Here is a 13,696-nt window from a genome sequence, read left to right as displayed (position 1 = left end):
TCTCCAAGTGGTGAAGACGGCCGCACGAAGGCCATCTACTGTCTGGAACTGTTGTCCATTTTTGTAAACTTCCCTTGCCATCCATCCCCAAAGGTTCTCAATTGGATTTAGATCAGGGGAACACGCAGGATGGGCCAAAAGAGTGATGTTATTCTCCTGGAAGAAGTCCCTTGTCCTGTGGGCATTGTGTATTGTAGCGTTGTCCTGTTGAAAAACCCAGTCGTTACCACACAGACGAGGGCCCTCAGTCATGAGGAATGCTCTCTGCAACATCTGGACAAAGCCAGCGGCCGTTTGACGCCCCGGCACTTCCTCAAGCTCCATTGTTCCACTGAAGGAAAAAGCACCCCAGACCATTATGGTGCCCCCTCCACTGTGGCGCGTAGAAAACATCTTAGGTGGGATCTGCTTGTCATGCCAGTAACGTTGGAAACCATCAGGACCATCAAGGTTAAATTTTTTCTCATCAGAGAATAAAACTTTCTTCCACCTTTGAATGTCCCATGTTTGGTGCTCTCTTGCAAAGTCCAAACGAGCAGTTCTGTGGCGTTCAAGGAGACGAGGTCCTTGAAGACGTTTTTTGAAGCCCTTCAGTCTCAGATGCCGTATGATGGTTATGGGGCTGCAGTCAGCACCAGTAAGGGCCTTAATTTGGGTCGAGGATCGTCCAGTGTCTTGACGGACAGCCAATTGGATCCTCCGGGTCAGTGCTGATGAAATTTTTTTGGGTCTTCCACTTGACTTTTATGTTCCATAACCCTCAGGATCATTTAAGAAATTCCAAATGACTGTCTTACTGCGTCCCACCTCAGCAGCGATGGCGCGCTGTGAGAGACCCTGCTTATGCAGTTCAACAACCCGACCACGTTCAAAAAGGGAGAGTTTTTTGGCCTTTGTCATCACAACGTGTGACTACCTGACAGAAAATGACAATGAATCCACATCTTTGCACAGATTTGGCTTTTTAAAGGCATGTGGTCCTAAAATTTGGATCAGCTGAAAAACAGCCTGTTTCAGTTAGGCTACTTTCACACTTGCGTCGGGGCTCCGCTTGTGAGCTCCGTTTGAAGGCTCTCACAAGCGGCCCCGAACGCATCCGTCCAGCCCCAATGCATTCTGAGTGGATGCGGATCCGCTCAGAATGCCTCAGTCTGGCTCCGCTTGGCCTCCGTTCCGCTCAGCAGGCAGACACCCGAACGCAGCTTGCAGCGTTCGGGTGTCCGCCTGGCCGTGCGGAGGCAAACGGATCCGTCCAGACTTACAATGTAAGGCTACTTTCACACTTGCGGCAGGACGGATCCGACATGCTGTTCACCATGTCGGATCCGTCCTTCCGCTATTTCGCCATGCCGCCGGACCGCCGCTCCGTCCCCATTGACTATAATGGGGACGGGGGCGGAGTTGAGGCGCAGCACGGCGGTGCACGGCGAAAGCCGACGGACTAACAAGTCGTGCATGTCCAACTTTTTAGTCCGGTGGCTTTCGCCGTGCACCGCCTTGCTGCGCCGGAGCTCCGCCCCCGTCCCCATTATAGTCAATGGGGACGGAGCGGTGGTCCGGCGGCACGGCGAAATAGCGAAAGGACGGATCCGACATGGTGAACAGCATGTCGGATCCGTCCTGCCGCAAGTGTGAAAGTACCCTTAGTCAATGGGGATGGATCCGTTTGAAGTTGACACAATATGGTGCAATTTTCAAACGGATCCCCATTGACTTTCAATGCAAAGTCTGGACGGATCCGTCTGACTAACTTTCACACTTTTTTGGGAAATATAATGCAGACGGATCCGTTCTGAACGGATACCATCGTTTGCATTATAGGAGCGGATCCGTCTGTGCAGACACCAGATGGATCTGCTCCGAACGCAAGTGTTAAAGTAGCTTAATCGTTATTTTCAATTAAATGAATGCTCAAAAAATGTTTTGTCTCACTCTCATTTCTTCTTGTTGCATGTTGAAGCTCTTCTTGGAACCTTGTTAAGATCCAACAATGTAAAATATGATTTTTTTGCCATTTTTCAAGTGGTCTTAAACTTTTGATCAGGACTGTATTAGGTAGGTTATTTTTGCAGATGTTTTTGTGCATTTCATAAAGGATACATTTTCTAACATTGGTCATTATGTAAAGTTCTTTGTTACCTTAAAGCAAAATTATGTACTGTACGTGTATTTACGTGTAAGAGATGTATGAATTGGATGTATGAACTGAGCCCGCTCCACATGTGGCAGGTGCTGGCTATGTAGTACAGCTGATACCTGGTCGCAATAACTGGGATCAGAGATGACTCCAGTCCTATCCTCCGATTGGGGCCCCTGTGGCAAATTTACCGGGTTCAGCCTAGGACATTGTGAAGATTCCCAGGCCAAGAATAGGAAACTTCCCACATGGCTTAATAGGAAGCCTGTAGTAATCTCATAGAATCCTTTAATGATCCCGTAGATTGCAATAGTACACCACTGCAGTCCGTGGTAAAAGCAATCATAGGGGAACATGTTCAAGTTCCCTAAGGGGACAAAAATGACAGTAAAAATTTTTTTAAAGTTCCAATCACTTTCTTTCCCAATTTTACATCTAAAAATAACTATAAGTCTGAAATATCTAAATATAAAAATATACAGTATATTTCATACACGGTGAACACTGCAATGGAATAAAAAAATAAACCCATTTCTGTTTTTCGGCCACTTTGCAAACAATTTAATAAAAAGTACTCAAACAGTTGTTTGTACCCCAAAATGGTAATAATAAAAACTATAGCTGCCTGACAAAAAACAAGCCCTGAAACAGCTATGTAGATGAATATATCAAAATGCTACAGGTATCACAATATGGCAATACCAATCTTTTTCCAAGGCTTTTATCTTTTATTGTTTTTAGAGTTGTTAAGCATAATACAAAGAACATAAATTTGGTATATCAATAATCGTACTGATCCGAAGAATAAGGTTGTCGTGCTATTTTTAAGGAAAAATTAATGCAATAAAAACAAGACACAAAGAAATTCATGTCTGTGAAGGTTCTCATTCATCCAGGTCCTGATATATCAGTAGAAATAAGTCAGAACGACTGGACTTATATTTTCTCGTGAAGACATTTTGCTCGTCATCCGATGATTGTAATTGAGAAAGCCAATAGGATGACTACTGGAACATCTTCAAGAGAAAATAGCTCTGACTTAATACTACCAAAAGTCGTGCTGAAAAATGCAATTAAAAATACAACCTTTCGTGCAAAAAAAAAAAAGGCCTAAAATATGGCTTTGTGAATGGAAAATATATGAAAATTGGCTACATCTTTAAAGGGATTGTACCACAATTACATGTCATTTAAATATATAAATTTAAATATATAAGCATGGAAAACTAGTTACTTTTATAATTTATTCTCTGTTAAAAATGCTCCAGTTGTAAGAAATTCCTGTTAGTTCATTATAATGGCACCCCCTGGTAATGTGCATATCCACCTACTGAGGTGGTCACACATGCTCAGTTCCATCCTTCAACACTCATCAGCCATAACTGCAAGTAGAAAATGTGGTAATTGCAAGGAGAGAGTTGCAGCACAAAGGACACTCCTCCTGAGAAAGGGCACACCCACTAAGCAGCCAGCTTGAAATAAACTTAGCAGAGTAATTGTATCTATCATGTGTGAGAGGAACACTGGATCCATGTAAAGTACAGAGCCGGTTCTAGCTATGTTACAAGGAGATTGTCGTGTATTTTAAGTATAATTTTCAATTTTTAAATCAATCCTGGCATAATCTCTTGAAAGGGTTGAAAAATTATATGCAACATTATTTGGAATAATTGATGCAACGGTAGGGTATATGTCGGCATAAATTATCGATACATCTGCATATGTGCATTTTCAGAATTTTTGCAGTCTATACGAAACAACTTAAGTTTGCCAAGGGTGGAGTAGACGGGCCTTACCTGAATTACTCTACTCAATAATAATGGAGACTCGTGTTCCAAACGTCTTTTCTCTCAAGTGTCATAAACAAACTTCTGGAGCCACTTACAATGGAATGCTGTGATATCTTGATTGATATGATGGTATCTTCTTTATACTTGTATTTTGTTAACAGCACCATGGAGAGAAGATAGAAACTGATTTCCTGAGCCTACACGCTACTGTTACTACAATCAGATCAAGTTCTGGGGATGTCCTTACAGAAAATGTTACATGCCCTACTAATGCCAATCATTTTAGTATGTGTAATTTATACTTGCATGCGCATGCTTGGAATCCCTAAGAAATTTAGTTGACCTTACAATGAAGCTTATTTTACAAGAGCTCAATTGGCTTGTATTTCATCTTTTCATCACTGCATTCTGAGAGCCATAATTTTGCATAATAAATTCAGCAAAAGTCTCTGGCATATGCTAACATCCCTGTTAGCGAATCTATGATACGTAAAACACTAAACAAGAATGGATTTCATGGGAGGATACCACAGAGGAAGCCACTGCTGTCCAAAAAAAACATTGCTGCACGTTTACAGTTTGCACAAGAGCACCTGGATGTTACACAGCAGTACTGGCAAAATATTCTGTGGACAGATGAAACTAAAGTTGAGTTGTTTGGAAGAAACACACAACACTATGTGTGGAGAAAAAGAGGCACAGCACACCAACATCAAAACCTCATCCCAACTGTGAAGTATGGTGGTGGGGGCATCATGGTTTGGGGCTGTTTTGCTGTGTCAGGGTCTGGACAGATTGCTAAGTTTATCAAGACATTTTGCAGGAGAACTTAAGGCCATCTGTCCACCAGCTGAAGCTCAACAAAAGATGGGTGTTGCAACAGGACAACGACCCAAAGCATAGAAGTAAATCAACAACAGAATGGCTTAAAGGGGTTCTGCACTTTCATTTAACTGATGATCTATCCTCTGGATAGATCATCAGCTTCTGATCGGCGGGGGTCCGACACCCGGGACCCCCGCCGATCAGCTGTTTGCAACTGTATATATATTTATATATCCAAAGGTAACATACATCCCCAACATGGCACCTGACCAATGCCCATATGATAAATTTGGAAGCAAGACACATCTTACCCTGACCATGTCTTCAATAGAGCTACTGTACGTTCATAATTACATAGCTAGATTTTTTCTAGTCTTCCTGCCCCTCCTAGCCCCTCCTAAAGGTCTTTAGTGTGCAGTACGCATGTACAGATAATTGAGGCTTCAGGAATGTGGCCAGATATCAGGTACCACTAGCCAACTACATTACAAGGAATTTAAGGGGAAGGAACCACTAAAATACCTTACTATACAGTTTTACAATTAAAAAATAATAATTTCTATTTAGTATGGCTGCATTCCAAGAGCCATAGCTATTTTGTTTTTCTGTTGCTTTATTACTTTATTGTTACATGGTGAGTTGTAGTTTTCATTGGTACCATTTCCAGATACATATTGATTAAACAGCCAAGTCAGATTCTGCAATTGCTTTCATTTTTTAACATAAGATAAGGCTCTTATATACATAACACTGCCGTATGTCATAACCCCAGTTATGTATTTTTTTTATACTTTTTGCCCAAATAACTTTGATGGTGAATAAACTTTTATCCCACTTTGAATCTTTAAATATTTTTTCCTTTATTTACACTTTACTTTTTTTCAATTTTTTTTATTCCTTCTAGATTACCTTAATTTGCAGTCTTTTGATTGCTTACATAACACTGCAATACTTCTCTAATGCAATGTGTCAAGCCTCCGTTTTAGGCTACTGTCACACCTGCGTTAGGTGCGGATCCGTCTAGTATCTGCACAGACGGATCCGCACCTATAATGCAAACGCTTAGATCCGTTCAGAACTGATCCGTTTGCATTACCATGAACAAAAAAAAATAAAAATAAAAATTTGGACCTCCATAGCGGACCATCCCCCTAACTGTGACTTCCAAAGCAGCCTGCCCCCTTAACTGTGACCTCCACAGCACTCCGCTCCCTTAACAGTGTCATCCACAGCGCCCTGCCCCTTTAAAGCTGACCTACAGCAGTGAAGAAAAATAGCTAGGTTGTTGTTAAAACCTGTTTTAAAACTGTGTGTGTGGAGACTAAGGGCCTGCGAGCTTCTATTGGCTGATAAAGGTCATGTGACCGTGTGTATGGCATTTGGGATATGACGAGAGAGACCCGCAGGCTTCTATTGGCTAATGTAGGTCATGTGATGTGCCATATTTGCATTTTTGGGGAATATCTCAGAAACGGTACTTGCTAGAGAGCTGTGACCCGGTCTAAAACCTTCCCGGACACCTGATGTACTTGTGTGCCAAATTTCATCATTGTAAATGCGACGGTGGGATTCCTTTAGTGGACATACATACATACACACATACACTCAGCTTTATATATTAGACTAGTGATATCCCAATGGGGCAGTGTTATTTGAGTTTAAGTTAGTCTTTTTTCATACTATATTGCATTTGATCATCATTTTGAATCAGTTTCTAAAGCCAAAACCAAGAGTAGATCAATCCCTGATCTTGCTGCTAAAAAAATGTATAGCTAAATACTGATCAAATAGGTAAGTGAAATGAGGCTGTATAACAATGAACAAAAGAAACTGTTAAGTAATCAATTACTTCTATGCCATCTTTTCATAGGCTTTTTTGCAGCTGGTTCTTCACAGCCAGGAATCTACAGAAAACCTCTTGGCCGTTACTGTGCATTTTATGGTTTTTCTTAGAATTTATAGGTATATAGTAATCCACATCTGTTTGCTCCACTTTTTCTTGGCGCACACTCAAAAATGTATTAGGGATTAGAAGTGTCGCCAAACATGCACTAACACAGTGGAGCGAGATTTTTTTGATTCCCATATAAACATTTACATATCGTCCTTGTCCTAAATAAAATACTGATAAAACATATACATCTGATGAAATTTCCCAATTCCTGGTCTATCACTGAACAGAGGTCAGGTTTATGGCATTATACATAAACATTATACATCCATGTGTGGTTATCATGCTGAGGCAGACAGGCATTACTTAAAAACTGAATGAAGGTGATCTTCTAAATTCCATCTGTGTATTAATATCTGAGTATTTCTCTTCTTTACATCTATTATTAATCCATTTTACCCATCACATATAAGGATGCAGAAAATCTGCAAGAAATCTGCACCAAAACCGCCTGAAAAAATGCATATAATTCTGCACTATTTATTGCGTTTTGGTGCCTTTTTTATGTGGTTTTTGGTACAGATTTGATGCAGTTTTGCCACAGATCTCTTCTTCCATTGAAAAGGGTAAAATCAACACACACAAAAAAATTCAACAACAAATGACATGCTGCGGATATCAAAATCCGCACAGCAGGTCAATGTCTGGACCTAAGAAAAAAGCAAAGTGTACATGAGTCCTCTGGTAGTTATAACATTGCAGGAGGGGGAGGGACTGACTAAAGGGACCACTTCGCTCTCTTAGATGTTGCGGTCAGTATTGACTGTGTCATCTAAGGTGTTAAACTACTGTGAACAAAGCTATTTGTGATCCCAGCAGTGGCAGCAAACACAGGGCTGTGTAGGATCGAACTGAATATCCTTGGGCCCACCCTGTGTATACAGGTCATTTGCACACCACTTGTATGTAATTATTTTTGTAATTACATACAGGACAAATCAATAACATTTAAGAGGGTATCTCGCAGATACTGGTTACAAGGTCAGCTCCAAATGATGTGCCAATCCTTAGGCATTCTGTTTTATAAGGAGGACCCTCTAGTGCTTTGGTGGGCCAGTCCGACCCTGAGGCTGTGTAATACTAATCTTGCGGGTGCATTGAAAATACACGTAAGATCAGCATCATGAAAACGTCTGTTGCTGGTCTGGAAACAGCTAAGATTGTGAATCTATAAAATAGATATACAATGGAATGAGCTTTAAGCTCTGCTCACATTATCTGTTTGCATCAAATTGTCCAACAAAGTATAACACATTGTAAGTGAATGGGATTCAGTCGCAGCGTAAAAAATCCATAGCGAATTGTAGGCAATCTGCCGATTTGCAAGTTCACTGCTGTCCTATCGGTTGCAGAAATAACCTGATTATATGCAGACCAAAATAATCACCCAAGTACAAACGTAATCTATGTAGATCTCACTGATGATTTGTAGGCTGGTTCAAAAGCATCACCCAAAAATATGCTTTTATTTCCAAATGATATACTGTACATTGCCCTCCGTTGATCGAAGGGTCCTATAAATGTTGTATTACTCCATCCTTACAAATTCCACCAGCCCTACCTCAAGTCTACCGAGGCTATTCTGACGCTTCTGACAAAACCTTTTCATTCTCTTTGTGAAACGTCGGCCTACACACCTTGTGACACGTCATGCCACAGAAATATGACTGCAGATTTGTTGTAGAAAATATCGCACTGTTGAAACTGTTTTATGACCAAAATGTTATCTTTTTTTTTTTGTCTTATCTCACTAGTGCTTGACCTGAGTATTATGAGAGATGAAGTGAGGTTGTACAGCTGCACGCCACGCAACTTCTCCGTGTCTTTGCGGGAGGAGTTGAAAAGGACAGATGCCATATTTTGGCCAAGTTGCCTTCTGGTGAAGCGATGTGGGGGGAACTGCGCCTGCTGCAGCCACAGTTGCGGTGAATGCCAATGCAGCCCAACTAAAGTCACCAAGAAGTACCATGAGGTATGCATTTCCCTTCCAGTTAAACTTGTTAATTTCATTTTTGAGAATTAAAGGACAGGTGTAGTATTCTATGGTTAACGTATACAGTGAATCATCATAAATAGCTAGGGAATTCATCTTGTGCTAAATCTCTTTTACAGTCTGTATAAGGCTTCATGCACACGGCCGTGTCCGTATTTCAGTTCGTAGACGATGCATCTGCAAAACATGGGTAACAACTAAGGCTACTTTCACACTGGCGTTTGGCTTTCCGTTTGTGAGATCCGTCATGGGCTCTTACAAGCGGTCCAATACGGATCAGTTTTGCCCTAATGCATTCTGAATGGAAAAGGATCCGCTTTGCGTCAGTTTGCCTCTAATCAGTCCCCATTCCGCTCTGGAGGTGGACACGAAAACACTGCCTGCAGCGTTTTGCTCTCCGCTTGACGAAACGGAGCCAAACGTTTGTATCATCTGTAACATAGTCAAGACGGATCTGTCATGAACTCCATTGAAAGTCAATGGGGGACAGATCCGTTTTCTATTGTGCCAGTGAAAACGGATCCGTCCCCATTGACTTACATTGTGTGCCAGGACGGATCCGTTTTCTCTGGCACAATAGACAACGGATCCGTCTCCCATTGACTTTCAATGGAGTTCATGACGGATCCGTCTTGGCTATGTTACAGATGATACAAACGAGTCCGTTCATGACGGGTACATGCGGTTGTATTATTGTAACGGATCCGTTTTTGTAGATCCATGACAGATCCGCCCAAAACGCGAGTGTGAAAGTAGCCTAACTTAAATGGTGCCAAGATTTGTCAATAATATGATGAAAGAAACATTAAAAGGCCCATCACATTATAGAAGATTTAAGCTAAGCTGTGCCACTGTCATAAGGCAGTAGTAGTTCAATGGAGGCTCAGGACTTGAAATAAATGTCCAAATAATCATTTGTGTATTAAAACAACAAAATAATTCATAATTTACTCACCTTTCAAATCCTCTGCCTTACTAGCACTGACGTCAGCTACATACATGCCCACGGCAGCTAATCATTGGCTGTAATGGTTAGTAAGGTAGACATGTTTTGGTTGACTGCTATGGCAGAGGTTAATTTTTTTACTGAAGCAAACACTGTCTGTTGTGACAAATACAATCTACTGCTTTTGCAAGCAGAATTGTGAATACAGCTCTGGGCTATAATTCATGCAGTAAGTCTGAAATAGTGGCAAATAAGACTTGCAATGCAAAGTTACTTTTTTAATAGAGGTTATACCTATGTACAAACTGTAAACTGGTGCTTAAAGGGAACCTGTCACTATGCTACCCTCACTGAGCATTTCTAAATGTTCATCGTATTACCCTAAACATATAAATTACACTTTTAATTTCATTTGCAGACAAATTCAATAAGTATTATGCATTTCTGTACTTCCCGCCTTTTATGCAAATTAACATAAGAGTCATATCTTACTTGTGTGACCAGAGAAGAGTCATATTTTCAAGCTCTGACTCATCTCAGGTTAATTTGCATATGTATCAAATAGTTTTTTTTACACAATAAAAGCACACAGAGCTATGGGGACTGGGTATTGCGGATGTGCTAGCGGCCATCTAGCAACCCATGTCCTCAGCTCTATACCCAAAATCCAGGTGACAGGTTCCCTTTAAGGGTGGACATACCTTTTAAAGGTTCAGTCACATGAAGGCAATGTGATATAGGAATGGACGGTGTCCTGGAGAGAGAGAGATGCTTCAGGACACAGTCCTCCATGCATAAATGGAAGGTGTATGCCATAATACAGCATATGGCAAGGGGTTGTCCTAGTAAGGGAGGATTCACATTTGCATTGCGAAATTCCATTATAGGTTCCATTATAACAGAGTTATAGAGTTATAGTCCTGTCAACAGGATTTTTTTTTTTCCGTATAACGGAATCGTTAGGTGTCCCCATAGACATGTATTAGGACGGAGCAAAACGGAATGCCTCTTAAAGGCTTCTGTCTTGGGTTCTGTCCTAAATTCCGTAATATTTCGTTACGGAACCTATAGCGGAATTCCGTAACACCAATGCGAACCCACCCTAAGTCATTTAGAAAGAATGGTTTTGTTCTTGTACTGTTGATACTATAAGCATTGCAAAATGTCTCTGCCAATGCTGTCCCTTGTCTCTTTAATGCAGGTTCTACAGGTTAAGCAAAGGCATGGTTTAAAAACCCTACAGAAGTCATTGACAGACGTGGCTTTGGAGCACCACGAGGAGTGCACTTGCCAGTGCAAGGGGAACACTGAAGGATAAATGGACGAGTAAACGAATAAATATCTAAAGCACATACAAGATTTAGCTGTTTCTCCTGGAGAATAGCTTACTTTCACACTGTAAACATGGAAGTCTATTTACGGCTGCCAGTCTTGCAGATGTACAACTACGTCATGATGAGAGGAGACGTTGGATAAAATCTTCCATTAACGTTTGGTTGGCCCAGACGCCACATCATTGAGAGGGTATTAGTCAGTGTGGCTGCCCTTTAAAATTACTGTAGACAGATGAAGCCCTACGTTAGGAGAGGACAGTCATAATCTTATATAAAAAATGTCTACTGGACAGACTCTGTGTGGAGATCTGCTATCAGACTGACCACAGCACTGCATAATATCATGGTGGAAATACTTCTTGGTGTCAGCTTTGAAATCCCATTGAAGACTATTTGCATGATATAAGCATTTTTGTGCGGCGGGAGCAGTTACACCCAGTTCTGTAAGCGTGACTAAGAAATTGAGGTTTCCCCTCTAAAACCTCATGCATTCATTTTCAATTGACGTTTCATTTCTTCCTACAATGTGCTTGGACCAATGCATATATTAATCACAACCCAAGTAGACAGATTCCTCACTCCAGCTAAAGGCGTTTGTTGTATTGTACTTTTCATTGTGTTACTTTTGTACATTTTATATTCTTTTCAGTTATATCGTTTTGCTTTTCTAATTGTGTTAATTTTATCTCTTTTTACATAGATATTTAATGTGCTGTCTTTTAAAGCTTAGACAAACTTTTGTGTATTTCATTATTATTTTTCTCTTGTTTTATTAAGCCCAGTTGATTTATGGTCAAGCTGCAGGAGGCGGGTATTTGTATATGGTGCTAAAAAGTGAAGTAACGGGGTTTTACATTGAAAAAGGAAATGGCAGATGGAGTGAACATATTGCGATTGAGCTGCTACTGAACTATTTTTAATATCTGCTATAAATGTAGTTTCTTAAAAAAAATATGATGCAGTCTCATCAAACTTCAACAAGTCTCCGAGTTGGTTTATTATGACCCTCAGCTGTCTCTCTTACATCCACCTGCAAAATCACTATCTACCCAGCAAAAACATGCAATCATCATTGTTTACCTATTAACAATGCACATATTAAAACTTTCTCCTTAATAAACAGAATAAAATTTTGCCTTAAATTTTCTTATGATTTATTGCAGATTTATTTTTTCCATATGCTCCATGATTTTTCTGTAGAATTGAATTTTTTTTAGAAGCTAAAAACCTGCAACTATATGTATGTACACATATATTTTCCAAACTAAAAGAAATTCAGCCAAACAAGGGCAGTTCTTTTAAATTGTGCATAGGGTTAATGTTTTTGTATGAAGTCATTTAGGCTTTAAGTGACAGATATTATTATTGGAATGATGTATACATTCACCCTCATACATAAGTAACAGTTTTTGTTCAAAGTGTCTCCAGTAGTTCAGGCCTTCTAATTAGTTGAACGAGTAAGTAAAACGAATTGACTTTGTTCCGAATTTCAGGGAAAATTTGATTCGTCATGAAGCCAAATTTTCTCACACTTTGTGGTAATGAATAAATTTTTCCTGAAATGGTGCTAAAAAAAAAAAAAATACATACTCCCCTCCACTTGCTCGCGGATGGCCGTCACGGCCATCTTGAGTGAAGAAAACGTGTGAACTTTTGCATGCGTGCTGTGTGACATCACCACATCATCACACTGGCCTGGCGCGATGACGTCTTCAGTAATGACGTCACGGTGTCCGTCCAGAATCACGTCAGTGCGAGAGAGATTTTGCGCATTTTCTTTAACCAATATGGCTGCGAAGGTTCGACGGCCTCTCTGCGAGCAAATGGATGAGGTGTGTATGTGTTTTTTACTTTACACATTTCAGTATTACAGCAGCACAGTGAATAGAAAAACTCCAAAATAAAGGCATTAGTGACAGTAGATTACAGATAAATGTTTAAAAATTAAGGGATATACAGGGTGGGCCATTTATATGGATACACCTTAATAAAATGGGAATGGTTGGTGATATTAACTTCCTGTTTGTGGCACATTAGTATATGTGAGGGGGGGGAATTTTCAAGATGGGTGGTGACCATGGCGGCCATTTTGAAGTCGGCCATTTTGAATCCAACTTTTGTTTTTTCAATAGGAAGAGGGTCATTTGAAACATCAAACTTATTGGGAATTTCACAAGAAAAACAATGGTGTGCTTGGTTTTAACGTAACTTTATTCTTTCATGAGTTATTTATAAGTTTCTCCCACTCTTCACACACTGATAGCAACACCACAGGAGAAATGCTAGCACAGGCTTCCAGTATCCGTAGTTTCAGGTGCTGCACATCTCGTATCATCTGAAGGCAATCGTCTATGCTGTGAAGATACGAGATGTGCAGCACCTGAAACTACGGATACTGGAAGCCTGTGCTAGCATTTCTCCTGCGGTGTTGATATCAGTGTGTGAAGAATGGGAGAAGAGGGTTGCATTGACAATCCAACACAATGGGCAGCACATTGAACACAATAACTCCTGAAAGAATAAAGTTATTTTAAAACCAAGCACACCATTGTTTTTCTTGTGAAATTCCCAATAAGTTTGATGTGTCAAATGACCCTTTTCCTATTGAAAAAACAAAAGTTGGATTCAAAATGGCCAACTTCAAAATGGCCGCCATGGTCACCACCCATCTTGAAAAGTTTCCCCCCTCACATATACTAATGTGCCACAAACAGGAAGTT

General features: G+C 40.4%; 1 protein-coding gene across 1 annotated transcript in view; it reads left to right on the top strand.

The window, feature by feature from the left end:
* The window catches only part of PDGFC (platelet derived growth factor C), a 308,542-nt gene extending 296,588 nt beyond the window's left edge, over nucleotides 1-11,954 (top strand). Inside the window, exons 6-7 of the mRNA XM_040418582.1 lie at nucleotides 8,458-8,675; nucleotides 10,844-11,954. Of these exons, the coding sequence (XP_040274516.1) occupies nucleotides 8,458-8,675; nucleotides 10,844-10,960 (335 nt within the window). The 3' untranslated portion in view covers nucleotides 10,961-11,954. The remainder of the gene's footprint in view (nucleotides 1-8,457; nucleotides 8,676-10,843) is intronic.
* The last annotated feature ends 1,742 nt before the right edge of the window (nucleotides 11,955-13,696 follow it).

The sequence above is a fragment of the Bufo bufo genome, chromosome 2 (assembly GCF_905171765.1).
Source record: "Bufo bufo chromosome 2, aBufBuf1.1, whole genome shotgun sequence".
Taxonomy (NCBI): Eukaryota; Metazoa; Chordata; class Amphibia; order Anura; family Bufonidae; genus Bufo; species Bufo bufo.
This window is presented reverse-complemented; position numbering and strand designations above follow the sequence as displayed.